General features: G+C 34.3%; 1 protein-coding gene across 2 annotated transcripts in view; it reads left to right on the forward strand.

The window, feature by feature from the left end:
- LOC114492403 (ankyrin repeat domain-containing protein 26-like) overlaps positions 1–16,169 on the forward strand; it is a 108,184-nt gene that overhangs the window by 76,854 nt on the left and 15,161 nt on the right. The window contains exons 22-28 of one of the 2 annotated variants that reach the window (XM_036022578.1): positions 371–554; positions 2,563–2,700; positions 4,855–5,811; positions 7,008–7,160; positions 12,058–12,128; positions 12,467–12,560; positions 15,334–15,446. In XM_036022578.1, coding sequence (XP_035878471.1) covers positions 371–554; positions 2,563–2,700; positions 4,855–5,811; positions 7,008–7,160; positions 12,058–12,128; positions 12,467–12,560; positions 15,334–15,446 — 1,710 coding nt within the window. Of the gene's footprint in view, positions 1–370; positions 555–2,562; positions 2,701–4,854; positions 5,812–7,007; positions 7,200–12,057; positions 12,129–12,466; positions 12,561–15,333; positions 15,447–16,169 lie in introns of those variants that run through there. The other variant, XM_036022582.1, reaches the window with a different exon arrangement.

A 16,169-nucleotide genomic window follows, 5' to 3' on the forward strand; every position in this document is an offset into this window, starting at 1 on the left:
TAACGAAATGATATCATGTCCTAATGGAGGAGTAATTATGACTGTGCAAAGGATAATTTCAAGTCTGCCTTTACTGAATAATTTCAGAATTTCTTTTCTACAGTGTTTACTACAGTTACTATTGACTAAAGCATACTAAGTTACAAAGTTTTTTCATTGCTACCCCTCAGTTATGTATATAAAATATATATATATAAAGATATATATATGAAGAGATTAAATTGAAAAAAACATGAAACCTAGCAAAGAAAAAATTCAAAAACATAAGAATTTCATTAGGATAATAAACCAGCATATGTGGAACCAGATATAAAATGAACATTTTATTTTCTAATGAAATTAATTTTAAGATAAGTATATTTAACTGCAGGTTTACATTAAAAGAAGAAAAAGAGAAGAGAAAAAATATGGATGTGTTACATGACAAAATAAGAGAGCAGTTAAGAAAAAAAGAAGAGCAGTATATAAAAGTAGTTGAAATGAACCAACAACTTGAAACCACTCTTAGAACACTCGAAATGGAATTGAAGATTGTAAAAAATAATTTAAATCAGGTAAATTTATCCTTTGTAAAAATGTCTTATTTCTCTTTCTGTGTGTGTGTGTGTGTGTGTGAGAGAGAGAGAGAGAGAGAGAGCATGTAAGCAATGGCTGAGCTTCCCTTAGGGGAGACAGAGCTTTGCCTTTTTTAAAAAAAATTTCCATTATGGTTTAAATTCAGTATTATTTTGTATTAATTTCAGGTATAGAGCGTAGTGGTTAGACAATCATATACTTTACAAAGTGTTCCTCTAGTATTTCAAGTACCCATCTGGCACTGTACATAGGTATATAATATTTTTTACTATATTCCCTATGCTATACTTTATATCACCATGACATTTTGTGACTAATTTGTACTTTTTTTCATTCTTTTTTTCTCTTATTTTTATTGTTGACACTATTACAGGTGTCACATTTACCCACACTTTGCCCATGTTAACCCAGCCCTCATCCCCCCTTTTGCTCAGGCCATCACCACACTGTTGTCTGTGTCTATGGGTCATGTATATATGTTATTTGGCTAATCCCTTCACCTTCTTTCATCTAGTCTCTCCTGTCTTTGATCTGACAGCTGTCAGTCTGTTCCGTGTATCCAAGCCTCTGTTTCTATTTTGTTCATCAGTTTATTTTATTCATTAGATTCCACATGTAACTGAAATAATATGGTACTTGTCTTTCTCTGACTGGCTTTTTTCACTTAGCATAATAATCTCCAGGTCTTCCCATGCTGTCGCAAATGTAAGATTTTCTTCTTTTTTTATGGCCAAATAGTATTCCATTGTGTAAATGTACCACTCATCAATTAATGTGCACTTGGGCTATTGCCAAATCTTGGCTATTGTAAATAATGCTGCAATGAACATGGAGGTGCATATGCTCTTTCAAATTAGTGTTTTGGATATATTCTCAGAAATGGGATTGCTGGGTCAAAAGATAATGGCATTTTTAAATTTTTTGTGGAAACTCAGTACTGTTTTCCACAATGGCTGCACCAGTCTGCATTCCCACCAAAGTGCATGAGGGTTCCCTTTTCTCCAGATCCTCACAGCACTTGTTGATTTATTGATGATAGTCATTCTGACAGATGTGAGATGATACCTCATTGTGGTTTTAATTTGTGTTTTTCTGGTGATTAGTGACGTTGAGCATTTTTTCATATGTCAATTGGCTGTATGTATGTCCTCTTTGGAGAAGTTTCTATTCAGGTCCTTTGCCCATTTTTTAATTGGATTGTTTGTCTTTCTGGTGGTAAGTTGTGGAAGTTCTTTATGTATTTGAGATATTAACCCCTTATCAGATGTATCATCAGCAAATATATTCTCCCATACATTAGTTTTCCTCTGCAGGGCACACTTTGCCTCACCCCGTCTTTGCCCTTCTTAGCAGTTCCTGTGTGACTTCTGTAAATCCTTGGTTATATTTTAGGTCAGCTAGCCTTCAGTTGGTTGTTCAGGTTGATGGCTCCATAATTTAGCTGTAAATCTGGTTTGGGTCAGAAGCAGGTAGGTACAGCTTCTACCTACTCTGCAGCCATCTTGGAATTCCAGAAATTTTTCATTGATTACAATGTTTCATATTTATATTTATAACATCCCTTTGATTTAATGTTATCTTGTTCAAAATGTGAACTGTAATATATATAATTAAAATTATTAATTTATTGCAATTCTTGGCATCTAGTAAATGCTATGAAGAAATAGAAGGTAAATTCATCTTATCATTAATATAAATATTAATTTTCACTTTTTGAAATGTTAACATACAGTGATTTGCCTTGAGACCATTGTGGAAGTAGCCAAATATCTTTTATAAAAATTTTATTTCATGTACTATATTTTTGCTGTTTGATAGATTTAGCTGTGATTTAAATTTAGATTTGAGTTTTTCATGGAAGATAGGATCCTTGTGTTTAAAAAGGCTACCCGCTTTTAACAGTGTTTTTAAGGTTCTGCTAATAAGATTATGACTTCTTTTCTTTTAATGCTATGAGACCAAACACATAATAAAATGTTTTTCTAGGTTATAGAAGAGCGAAATGACATTCAAAGGCAACTTTCTCAAGAACAGAATGCCAGAACATTGCAAGATGGAATTTTGAACAATCACCTTTGCAAACAAAAGGAGATACAGATAGCTCATGACAAAATAAATTCTGAGGTATTTTGCTTAGTCAATTGCAAATACTCTTGTGTATGTATTTAAAAAACCAATACTGTACATATGGAAAATAGAGAGGATTTTAAAAGTATGTGTGTGTGTGTAGAGAGGATTTTAAAAGTATCTGTGTATATATACACACACACACACACACACACAGAATCCTGAATTTATGTTTTTAACCTCTTTATTCCACATTGTGGTAACTCAGTGAGTTCATTGATGTATATAGGAGTTCTTAGTGCAATGCCTAGATGATCATTTATTAATACATGTAATTTTTATAACTGACTGTGAAAGTATTAAAAAAGTTGAATATTTAAGAAATGTTCTAGGAAAACAATTATAGGATATTTAATCCACCCAAATGTATGCAGAGTGAAAACTCGTACTGTGGGGTTCTGTATATTCAGATTGTAAACGCAATTTTTAAATAGGGTGGCAATTTTGGCCTGCTGGTTAAAATTATATTCTTAATTCAAATCCATTTGTCTCCCATACTGAAGTAGTGACATTAACTATGGCCTCATGCAAAGAGATGCTTCTAATATTTTCCATAAGATTGATGACCTTTCCATGATCTCAAAAATATTGCTATTAACAACAGATATTCCAATTTTTAGAAGTGGTTTCATTCCCTTGATATAGTAAAAGAGAGGTTAATTTTCACTTCCACTGATAGTAAGGAGGAAAAGTATAGCCAATTCAGAGACCATGTTTTAGATGTCATTCTCCTACTTTTGAGAAAAGTAACAGTTTTCTCCAAGTAGTATCCCATTTTAGTACAAGGAGCTTTTGAAAACAATGATATGCCATAATGTACCATGAGAAATAAAAAAAAACCAGAATTATCTTCTGGAGGAGGGGCCCCTTGCAGTACAGGCTTCCCTGCTAGGTGAGTGTTCTAGGAACTCATTCATATCAGTGTACCAGCAGGTGTTGTTGTGAGAGGCTGTGTTCAGCTTCAGTGAATTTATTTTTAAGACTCTTTTAACATATTTTCCCATTTCATGATGGGTGATTTACGAGTGCACCTGCTTACACCACACTGTTTTCAGTAGTTTTTGACCAGAAAGGCATGACCCCTGTGCCCCACCCTTCCTATTCACCTGATCTCAGAGTGACTCCTTTTTTGTTTTCCCGGATTAAAAAAAAGTCCTCAAAGGGAAATGTTCTACTGTTGTAGAAGAGGTGAAACAAAAAATGGCAGAAACACTAAAAGACATCAAAATTGACAAGTTCAAAAACTGTTCTGAGTAGTGGAAAAAGTGTCCCAATAGGTGTATTGCATCAGATGAAGAGTACTTTGAAGGTGACTAAAATTTAAACATGTGAGCATAAAGACACAATTTTTTATAAATAAATTCATGTTGGGGTCCCCCCCTCATACACTTAGTGATAATTTATTGATAAATATTTTATCCCTAGTAAAGTAATTCAGCATATTTTTCTCCTGTTTCATAGTTATTACTACTTTAAACATTATGAAGAGGAAATAAAAGTTATTGCAGCAGCAAATAATCTCATGATTTTCAAAGTACAGCTCTACAAATTTTGCCTTATATTATGCCTTTAGTGTTTTGAAATACAAGGCTTCTTTTGTTTAACCTCTGCATTCCAGATTGTGATAACTAAATGACTTCATGTATAGAGACGTAGTTAGAACAATGCTTAGATTATCAGTTTTTAGTAAATTTAGTGTTTATAACTATAAAATTACAAGTAGAATATCTATGGAATATTCTCAGGAAAAAATAATTAGGAAATCTAATCCATCCAAATATATGTAGTGTTAATACTCTTACTCTGGGGTAGCTGTGTGTTCAGACTGTACATTCAGTTTTTAAGTGTAGTCAAATTTATTAATCTTTTATGCCTTCTGGATTTGTTGTAATTCAGAGATTCTTAATATTTCTCTCATGATTCCTTTTTTAATTTCATGTATTCATCATTTTATATTAAATTTCTAAACTTTGGGGAATTTATACTTATACAAATTCAGAGGTTTGGCTTCAACTCTGTTTTTTCCAGTGGCATATACACTTATTGCAACCTTTTATTATGTAAACACATATGTTACTCTTTAATATCAGAAGATATCATGATATGTCATTTCAGTGAGTGTTAACTACATATCTCATTTATTTTTCTTAGGTTTCTAATAATTATGAAAAAGAAAAAAATCTGTTGCATGAAAACCATATGTTACAGGATGAAATTGCCACACTAAGACTGGAAATAGATACAGTAAAAAATCAGAACCAGGAAATGGAAAAAAAATACTTTGAGGACATTGCAGTTGTCAAAGAAAATAATGACCTTCTTCAAAAGACAATAAAAGTGAATGAGGAAACATTTACAAAAACAGTATCCCAATGTAATGGGCAGCTTCATGTTCTGACAGCTGAGAATACAATACTAAAGTCTAAACTGGAAACTGAAAAACAAAACAAAGAAATACTAGAAACAGAAATTGAATCATACCAGTCGAGACTGGCTACTGCTGTACAGGATCATGAGCAAAGTGAGACATCAAAAAGAGACCTGCAACGTGATTTCCAGAGAGCAAGAGATGAATGGTTTCGTTTACGGGACAAAATGAATTGTGATATGTCTGACCTGGAAGATAGAAATGAGATGCTTTCTCAACAACTTTCTAAAGCTGAAAGTAAACTCAATAGCCTAGAAATTGAGCTTCATCACACAAGAGATGCTCTCAGAGAAAGGACTTTGGTTTTAGAAGGTGTACAGAGAGATCTAAGCCAAACACAGTGTCAAAAGAAGGAAATTGAACACATGTATCAAAAGGAACAGGGTAAAGTGAATAAATACATTGGAAAACAGGGCTCCTTAGAGGAGAGGCTATCTCAACTACAGAGTGAAAATGTGTTGCTTCGACAGCAGCTAGATGATGCTCACAATAAAGCTGACAGTAAAGATAAGACAGTAATTAACATTCAAGATCAGTTTCAGGATATCATAAAAATATTTCAAGCTGAAAGTGAAAAACAAGCTCTTATGCTTAATGAAAGAAATAAGGAGTTAATCAATGAATGCAATCATTTAAAAGAAAGAATGAATCAGTATGAAAATGATAAAGCAGAAAGAGACGTAAGTATCCAAAACGATAAACATTTTTCAGATTTCTTTAACAAATTCAAATATTGTATTAGATGATGACTAAATGTTCAGTCTATAGTTGAACATTAAAAATATAGAGATTATAACTGTGTTTGCTCTATCAACTCAAAAGCAGACGCTGTATCCTACAAAGGAAAATTAGACCTGAGAGGTGTTTTATTTTGAGTAAAGACATTGTTTTACCCATGAAATGTTAAGAGGGTAAATCATAGATTGTTAATAGATATAGATTGATATTAATTATTTAGTCTTATACTAATATGATATTAATTTTAATCTGTCACCACATTTTAATACCATTATAAAGCAGATAAATAGAAATGCTCATACCTAAAATGAGTATTTTGAAATTAAGTTTCAACTAAATGGATTTTCTTGACAGTTAATTTCAGATTTCCCAGATAAACCGAAGTGTAGACTCTGTATCTCATAGTACCTTTCTTTCAGTGACTTCGTATACATTTTAGTTGGTTAATGTTATTCATGTCAATTTGAATTAAACTTGGACATATTTTAGTCTTGAGTAATGTAATCTTATAACTTCTCAACTCTTTAAAAACATCTACTTTTCATTAAATCATAATTTGAGACAAATGTGATGAGTTTTAGCAACTGCCCTTGATTTAATCTTTCTACTACCTTTTACATTTTCTTTGAATATTTTTACAAATAATTTGCTCATATTTCTCATTTCAAGACCCAATTACTATCTTATGGAGATAAGTTTGCATGGTACAGAGAGAATGGTAGTTCTCTGTGATTTATTAATTTGGCATTGACCCTCCAATTCAGACTAGTGAGGGGTGGCAGGATTTGTGTGTAGCAGGGAGGGAGGTCAAGGCCAGATGACCTAGTAAATAGGAATGTGTCCATATGAAGATAAGGTGAAATGATATATGTGGTGATATTTTTCCTGTTATATATTATGTTATAATATATGACTCTAAAAAAGCACAAACAAGGTGGGGCAAAAGTTAGGTTTACAGTTGTTTATATGGAAAATGATATAATAATTAATAAATAATAACACAAGAATAAACTCTTTGTTTTTTGTACTTACAACTATAAACCTTCTTTTGCCCCATTCTGTATGTGAAGTTTTATATTATTAACATAATTAACTAATAGTGTGATTTATAAACTCAGTAACAGAAATATCTTACTAGGCAATGGTGAGACAACTTCAACAAGAACTGGCTGACACCCTAAAAAAACAATCTATGTCAGAGGCTTCACTGGAGGTTACATCACGTTATCGTATGGATTTAGAAGAAGAAACACAGGATTTAAAGAAGAAATTAGATCAAATCAAAAGTCAAGTATGTATAAAATTGAACTTGTCATCAGTTAATCTATAGCTTATTAAATAACATAAAATGTTTTAAATAATACTAATTTGCATGGGCAGCTTTCTTTCTAGTTTTATTATAATTAATTTATTATATATTTATTTTCTTTGTAATAGACTTATTTCTTTTTTAAGGTGTATTTTATTCATTATACTATTACAGTTGTCCCAATTTTTCCCCCTTTACCCCGCTCCCTCCAGTACCTCCCTTTCCTCCAACAGTCCCCCGCCCTTAGTTTATGTCCATGGGTCATGCATATAAGTTCTTTAGCTTCTCTGTTTCCTATACTAAACATCCCCCTGTCTATTTTATACCTACCAATTATGCTTCTTAATCCCTACACCTTTTCCCCCATTCTCCCCCTTTCCAAGATAACCCTTCATGTGATCTCCATATTTATGATTCTGTTCCTGTTCTAGTTGTCTACTTAGTTTGTTTTTGTTTTTGTTTTTTTTAGATTCACTTGTTGATAGTTGTGAGTTTGTTGTCATTTTATGTTCATAGTTTTGATCATCCTTTTTTAAGTAAGTCCCTTTAATATTTCATATAATAAGGGCTTGGTGATGATGAACTCCTTTGGTTTTACCTTGTCTGGGAAGCACTATCTGCCCTTCCATTCTAATGATAGCTTTGCTGGATAGAGTAATCTTGGTTGTAGATTTGCTTTTCATCACTTTGAATACTTCTTGCCATTCCCTTGCCTGCAAAGATTCTTTTGAGAATTCAGCTGATAGTCTTATGGGAACTCCTTTGTAGGTAGCTCTCTGCTTTACTTTTGCTAATTTTAAGATTTTACCTTTAACTTTTGGCATTTTAATTATGATGTGTCTTGGTATGGTCTTCTTTGTGTTCATCTTGTTTGTGACTCTCTTTGCTTCCTAGACTTGTATGTCTATGTCCTTCACCAAAATAAGGAAGTTTTCTGTTATTATTTTTTCAAATAAGTTTTCAATTTCTTCTTCTTCTCATTCTGGTATCCCTGTGATTTGGGTATTGGCACTTTTGGAGATGTTCCAGAGTCTTCTTCTCTCCTTGTTTTTTTTTAAATTCTTGTTTCTTCATTCTGTTCTGGTTGATTGTTTATTTCTTTGTTGTGTTCCAAATCATTGATTTGAACCCCAGCTTCCTCCCTTTCACTGTTGGTTCCGTGTGGATTTTTCTTTATTTCACGTAGTGTATCCTTCACTTCTTTCCTTATGCTTTTGACATACTCAGTGAGTTCTCTGAGCATCCTGATCACACCAGTGTTTTAAACTCTGCATATGATAGGTTGACTATCTCCATTTTGCTTAGTTCTTTTTCTGGGGTTTTCTTCTGTTCTTTCATTTGGGCCACATTTCTTTGTCTCCTCAATTTGGCAGCCTCCCTGTATTTGTTTCTGTCAAGGTAGAGCTACTTTGACTACCTGTCTTAGCGCACCTGTTAAATTGTATGGAGTGGAGCCTTAGGTATTCACCAGGGTGGGGCAACCCACTTCCCTGCTTTGTGGCTCTGTATGAGGGGAAGGGGACAATGCCACTGCCTGGCTGCTGGAGGCTTTGCTTGGCAGTCACCTCATTCCCAGTCACTTTACCCCCTTTCTGTGTGCTACTGGCGCCCCTCTACCTGCTGCCCCTGTGGTGATGGTTCCCAGAGGGGGTGGGCTTGTTTGTGTTCTAGGACCATGCAGGCCCTTTAAACAGATTCTCCTGAGAGACTGGCAGTTTCTCCCATACCCCCAACCCCCACTGGTTTTTATAACCAGAAGTTATAAGGCTTTATTTTTCCAGCACTGGAACCCTGGGCTGCACTGTCTGGCCTGGGACTGGGATCACTCATTCCCAAGGTATCCCTCCTGATTTTTATCTACCACATGTGAACGTGGGACTGCCCATTCTTCCAGCTGCCACCGCTACTGCCTTGCCGCCAGCACACTGCGTCCTCTCTGCCTCAGCTCTCTGTCTCTGCTCTTCCTACCCATCTGGATGAATATAACTTCTTTAAATCCTTGGTTTTTAGACTTCCATATAGTTTGGTTTTCTGGCAGTACTGGGTGTTTTTTGTTTTGAGGTTAGTTATGATCCTTCTTATGGTTGTGCAAGGAGGCAAAGTATGTCTACCTACACCTCCATCTTGACCTCCATCTTTAGAAATAAGTCTGCACTTATTTCTAAAACCCTGGCTTTCATTTTGCCATTTACATTTATGTTTTTTCTTATAGTATTTACTCTTAGGAAAATTAAGAATTATGTATTATTCTTCATAGAAATCAAGAGACTATTTTCCTACTAAATAATGTTTTTAGTGATATCTCCATTATCATGAGGCAGATAAAACCTGAAGATAATGTTTAATGGAATGTTCCAAAAAGTTGTTTTATTTCTATCTTCACTTTTGTGAATGGTTACAGAATCTGGATTTATTTCATAGATTTCATAACTTGTATGGAGACATCATTCTACACACCAGTTGAAGTAGGCATTCCCTTCATTTTCTCTCACATAGAAACATTATAAAAGCATGGAAATAATTCAGATCATTGTAGTATGCACATCCATAACAGAGAATTAATAAAATTAAATTTAGATCCACCATTGGCTTTTTTTTTAATTGTATTGATATAACTCACATATCATATCATTTGCCCATTTTAATTGTTCACTCAATATATTTTGACATATTTAGTTATGCATCTGTCACCTCACTCAATTATAGAACACTTTCATCACTCCAAAAACACACTCCACATTCTGTAGCTGTCACTCCCAGCTTCGCATCTCCCCTGCCACCAGGCACAACCAGTGTACTTTCTGTCTCTATAGATTTGCCTGTTCTGGATAGTTCACACACATAGAACCACACAACATGCAGTATTTGTGACTGGCTTCTTCCACTTAATGTCACATTTTCAAGGTTCAAGCATATTATGGTACATCAATATTTTATTTATTTCTTTGTATTGTGGAACAATACTTCATTGTGTGGCTAAGCCAATTATCCATTCACCAGGCAATGAAACCTTGTGTTGTTTTCACTTCCTGGCTGTTCTGTGAACATGAGTGCATAGGTCATTGTGTGAACCTATGTTTTTATCTCCCTGCCATTGGATTTTATTGGGCTGATTTCAGCATTTCTCAGCCTTTACTCATGCTGTCCATTCTGTCTTTTCAGTTTCCATTCCTCTTGCCTAATCCGACATCCCTTTCGACCTGGCTCCCAAACTCCCTTCTCCATGAAGCGTTCTCTGACTGCTCTAACTCTCGTTGACCTCACTCTTTCCAGCACTTGTCATCTTGTCTGTGCAGAACAATTTAGCCTCAAATTTTACATTGATTTATTTTTTTCCATGAGACATAATCTTGTGTTTCTAAGTATAAATTTGTCTGTGGAGTATATTATTTGATATGATGGCCTTATCTTTGTGTATGAGTAAATTGAAAATATTTTAGCTTAGCTATTGGTAGGATAAAATTACTCTATACCACACCAATACTGTCTTCTTGGAGACATTGATGTAATTAAACTTTTATTCTTGATGTATTTTAAGCAATTAAGTATAAATATAATAGATAATTGGAATTAAATATAATCAGAAGCTCATTTTTTTTACCCTTATGTCAGGGGAAAAAATAGAAATCAGCCTTCCTTCACTGTGCAGCCAGAACTGGGATTTAGAGCTTTATAGCACTTTACCAACTGTAAATCTCTGGGAAGGGCTTTTCCGATATGCCATTCCATATCACTTTAATCTGCTCATCAGAGTACTTGCCTAAGCAGCCCGACATAACCAGTGGCTGGGGATGAGTAGGTCTGGGAACTTTGATTTAGCATCGAGCCCCTTATCTTCATGTCAGTGGCTTTACCCTGACTGTCAGGTCATGTGCATGATGTACTCAACGGAGGTGCTATTTGCATTGCTCCTGATTATCACCCGCTGAGTAGTACAGAGAGGAGGTAAGTTATAAATTGTTATAAGCAGAAAGGTACTGTTGATGGGTGGCCTTGGTGAAAGCTTTCTGAAGCACTGGGGATATAGCCTGGGCCTCATGCTCCCCATTGGCTGCCGTTGTCAGTGGTACGAAGAATGATTTCATTGTAACTTGTACAAGAGACCACCTCCATTGCCATCTGCCTGAAGTATAAAATTTTATTAGAACTTAATATACAGCAACAATAAGTGTAGACCCTTAGAGTTTATTATAGGCCATGTACTCTTCTAGTTACTTTACATATATTCCGTAATTTAATCTTCCCGAAATCACAGTGAGGTAAATAGCATTATTATCTCCATTATACAGATGAAGAAAGTGAGACACAGAAAGTTTAAGTGATTTGCTCAAGGTGACACAGCTAATAACTGGAGGTTGTGGGAATCAAACCCAGGCGTTCTGGCTCCCATGTAGGTACTACCTCTGAGGCTAGTGGAGCATCTCGTTGTCACTGAAAGTAGCATGTTAACTTTGATAATCACTGGAATAGCCATGCTTATTCACATTTGTGAATGTTTAAACTTGTACTTGATGTGGTGCTTGGAATACAAAGAATGAATGTTTATCATCATTTTCTGTTTTTCCCATTTGACCAGTTTATAAATTTGTATATTTATCTGATAAAATATAAGTTAAGAACATGAGTAATGATTTAGTTTAAGTACTAGAGAAGTGGTCAGTGATCTTTTCTGTAAAGGACCAGGTTGTAAATATTTTAGGCTGTTTGGTGCATGAAGTCTCTGTTGTCACAACCCAGCTCTGCTGTTTTGGCACCAGGTAGCCATAAAGAAAATGTAGATGAAAGTGTGTACTTGTTGCCCAATAAAAGTTAAGTTACAAAAACAATTAGATGTGTGCTAGATTATCAATAGTTAAAAGTATTTTTTTCTTTATTTTAGTTACAAGAAGCAGAGGATCGATGTGCAGCGGCCGAAAGATATGCTGAGGAGACACAAGATCACACGCAAAAGTATAAAGCAGCACAGAAAATAACATGAGTGCTTATAAAGCACATGAGCAGTGTAGTGTGAGAACTAGATAAGTTACCATAAGAAATACATCAGTGTCAAGCTGAATAAATATTTCAGTTTTGAAATATTTTAAAATGCATAATTTGTGTACATTACCTCTAAATTTTGCAGATTTGCACAAAATACAACCAGAAAAATAGCACAAGTAATTGCCAATTCATCTACTTTTCAAATTTTAAGACTTTATGTAATTGCACCTTTAGATGTTTATTCAGAAATTGTCTGATATCTTTTGAGTTGATATGTGAAAATAATTATTTTAAAATGTACATTGTAGGTTTGAAATTGAAAATGCCAACTTAAAAGCTACAATCAAAGAGCAATCACTGAAAATTGAACAGCTTCAGACAGTCCTGGTAGGTGAAAATTTGGTAAGTCAATCTCTTAATTTCCACCATATGAAAAGGAATTTTTATTTCTGTAGTAGTAGTGTATAAAATATTTGGGGCAATATGAAAAGTCATTGTTAAAAATATTTGTTATATTCATATAATACTTGTTACTAGTAATGTAATTCCTGTTTGTAAAGGAATTGAATTCATAAAATTAATTATTTTTCTAGTAAGATTTTAATTAAAAAGATTGTGGTAGTCTAGAGGCAATATTTGACATATACCACATTTTGTTTATGCATTCATTTGTTCAACGTTTAGGTTTTTCCACCTTTTGGCTATTGTTGATAATGCTACTATAGACATTGGAATACAAATGTTTGTTGGATTCCAGAAATTTGAGTAATGATTTAATGTAGAATTCTGAATTTCTCTTGTAATCTAAATCCTTCAGAGATTTTGAGAATGAATTGCTTTTAATGCTGTAATATGTTCTCTTCATCAAGAATGAGTACTAAGCCATCATGTAAGTGTTTTGTGAAAGGAGTGCATTTCTTCCCTTTGCTGGATTTTGAAAAAGAAAAGAGATGCCAGTGAAAAATAGAAATGGCTGCTCAATCAGGGCCTTACATAGCAACATAGTGCTCCTAGCATTGCAAGCTTAGAGACTATTCACTTGTGTTAATCAGCCTTTCAAAGACTGACAATCCCATCTCAGAAAAGATGGCTGTGTAATCCAGGACTCCAATTAACTGGTGAATGGTGAAAACTACACAGCTATTTACTAAGTATAACAGGATTCTTCTGCCAATCATACTTTCCTGTGTAGGAGAGGCTACCTATTATTTAAGATCAGAAGACTGCATTGTGAACCCGAAGTTGGAGCAGTGAGGCTGATGCACCTACCAGCTAGTTTCTTTCTGTCACAACAGCTCAGTCCATGCAGTTTCAATATACAAACATACCTATCAGGGGAACTAGAACATTGTGTTGACTGGTTCTTCTTGCAGATGAAGAACCATTGAAAATTATTTTTTAGACTTTATATGAGTAAGTCATGTTGTACTAGCGTACTTTTCATACAAATGAAATGATAATGTATTGATAAGGAGTCTTCTGTGAATTAGAGTGCCAGGTGGTGTCACCTTACAGTTTCATACAGAAATCTATAAGGTATCAAAAACTGAAAAACATGTAAGAATTCCCAAAATTGATGAGCTTATGCAAAAATAATAGGGGATTTTTTTTGTAGATACCTATAGAAACGAATTAGATTAATGACATATAATCATTAGCCACCATAAGGTCTACTCTGTGAGTCAAAAATTTAATAAGACAACTTCCCACCAATTTTAGTCAATAGCCCTAACTTCTCTAGAAGGTTCTCACATCATGACTCCCCAGGCCTGAGACTACGTGAGCTGAGATAGTTGATCAGCACAATGCCAAGGTGAAGAATCTAAATTGGCAAGAAGATAGCTCTGGCTTTGTCAAGCTTTCAAACAATGTAGTTGAGTGTGCATATGAAAACAACTTCAGAAGGGTTCCATAGATCAGATATCTATGGAATAGGAAATTATTTTTTTAATAAAGGCAAATAATTAATAATCTGATGCCTGTAAAATGTTTTGTATTATAAGAGAAAAACAACACAGTATTCTGGTCAACATCCTGAGGGGGAGGGTGCCCCTAAGATCAGAAAGTACCACCACACTCAAAGTAACACCAATGAGAATCAACATAAATTGTACAGGATTAGCTATCCACAAAGGAAATCCCTACAAAGTCATGGTTTATGAGTGTATGGTTGAGGATATTGTCTATGAGAAACTAGAAGGGAGAGAGAACAGGACAGATAACCTCAGGAAAGGGGTCATTGCTGGAAATGTTGATTAGGGAATCTGGTTTGAAGTGTTGAGATTTAAGGAACTCTGACTTTAAAAAAAAAAAAAAAAAGAATAGAAAGAGTCCAGGACTCGTTCATTAGGGTCACTGTTTAGAAATGAATTGGGGTTAGAGGAGCAGAGGGAGGGTCACCATTACCAGTTGCTGCTGAGAAGTAAAGCAGGATAAGGACTGAAGAAAAAGGTGACCCTCAGAAATTTGTTAGTGCAATTATGGAATTGGAAGTCAGATTCTTGTGTAAAAGAAGAGAGGAAGGGTGGAAGCATGAGTATGTGGATGAGACCTTGCATTAAAGGATATTAAAGTTGATGAGATGGGAAAAACTGCAAGAATGAAGTAAAAGTGATGTTTTTATAAAATGTAGAGAGACAAATTTTATTTAAAGAGAAAAGGAAACACTTTGCTTTTCAAATAAAGAGAAGCCGAACCCTGAAACAATGCTCACAGAGAGTGAGAGTCTCCGTCTCATGCTGACATCAGGCTGTCATCTGAAGGTGACGGGGCTGCATGGGAGTTTCCAAAGATTATTTTAGTAAGATGTGCTTTAACAGAATCTGGCCTATCTTGAAATATTGGTGAAAATATTCCTTGGGCATCTTTAGAAATTAAAATGTCTGTGTAGCCACTCTCTTAAAAATATTTAATACTTTGTGTTTTACATGTAAAAACCTCCATTTTAACAAATGTTGGCAATTTAAGATCCAGAGAGAAAATGATGAAAATGTAAAGTCAATATAAGCTGCAGTAAGGAGTCATTAGTTTTGAAATCTGTTCATATTGGCATCATGTTTAAAAACTCCATTTTATAAACCTGTCTACACATATTATTCATGAACTCATGATACATAATAAGATGAGTGAATGTCTAGATTTTTTAAAATAATTTTATTTAAAATGTTTTTCAAAGTCTCAGGATGAAAGGGAACAGTTAAAGAAATATATTGAATTAAAACAATCTCTGGAATATAACTTGGATCAAGAAATGAAGAAAAATAGTGAATTAGAAAAAGAGATAACCGGGTAAGACTTTAATGTTTCAGACCATTCCTACATTAAGATTTAACTGTCATTTTACTTTATTAATACTGAAATACAAATTTATTCTCTATCTGTGATTTTCATAATTATATTTTCCTATTTAAAAATTTGCTTCACCATCTCACAGCACAATCTGAAACTTTTTTAATGCCAAAAGATTCTGCTTACTCTTTAATGATTCCTAAAACAATAATGAGAACACTTTTTGCATACCCTGTGAGCTGCACTTTTCACATCTACCTTGCATTTTTATTTCTGCAAGATATCTTTGCTGTCTTAGGTAATTTTTCCTCTTTTAGTGGTATGCTTTTCTTCAGCATTCAGATAGTTTAATACCTGGAAACTCATCTGTGTCATTGTTTAACAGTCTTAAGAGATCTTCATTTGGTTCATTTTCTTCTTTTTAGTTATAAAATATATCACACATACAAAAATGTACATACAACTTAAAGAAGTTGAGTAATCCTGTTTCTACCACTCATATAAAAAAGTAATGGCATCTTTCCCAATGTCTGGGAAGCCCCCACAGGCTTCCTTTCTGTTTATTCACCGAGTGTTCCAGTTTGTTCTCTGTTTCTCATCAGTGTTTTTCCTCTCATTTAAGTGTCTTTCTCTACATTGCTTTGTTTCCTTTTCACTCTGTTAACATTGTGCTAGCAAATGTCTCCTCTTAAAACAGTCTTGAGGAGACTGTTACACATTATC

The sequence above is a fragment of the Phyllostomus discolor genome, chromosome 1 (assembly GCF_004126475.2).
Source record: "Phyllostomus discolor isolate MPI-MPIP mPhyDis1 chromosome 1, mPhyDis1.pri.v3, whole genome shotgun sequence".
In the NCBI taxonomy this organism is placed as follows: domain Eukaryota; kingdom Metazoa; phylum Chordata; class Mammalia; order Chiroptera; family Phyllostomidae; genus Phyllostomus; species Phyllostomus discolor.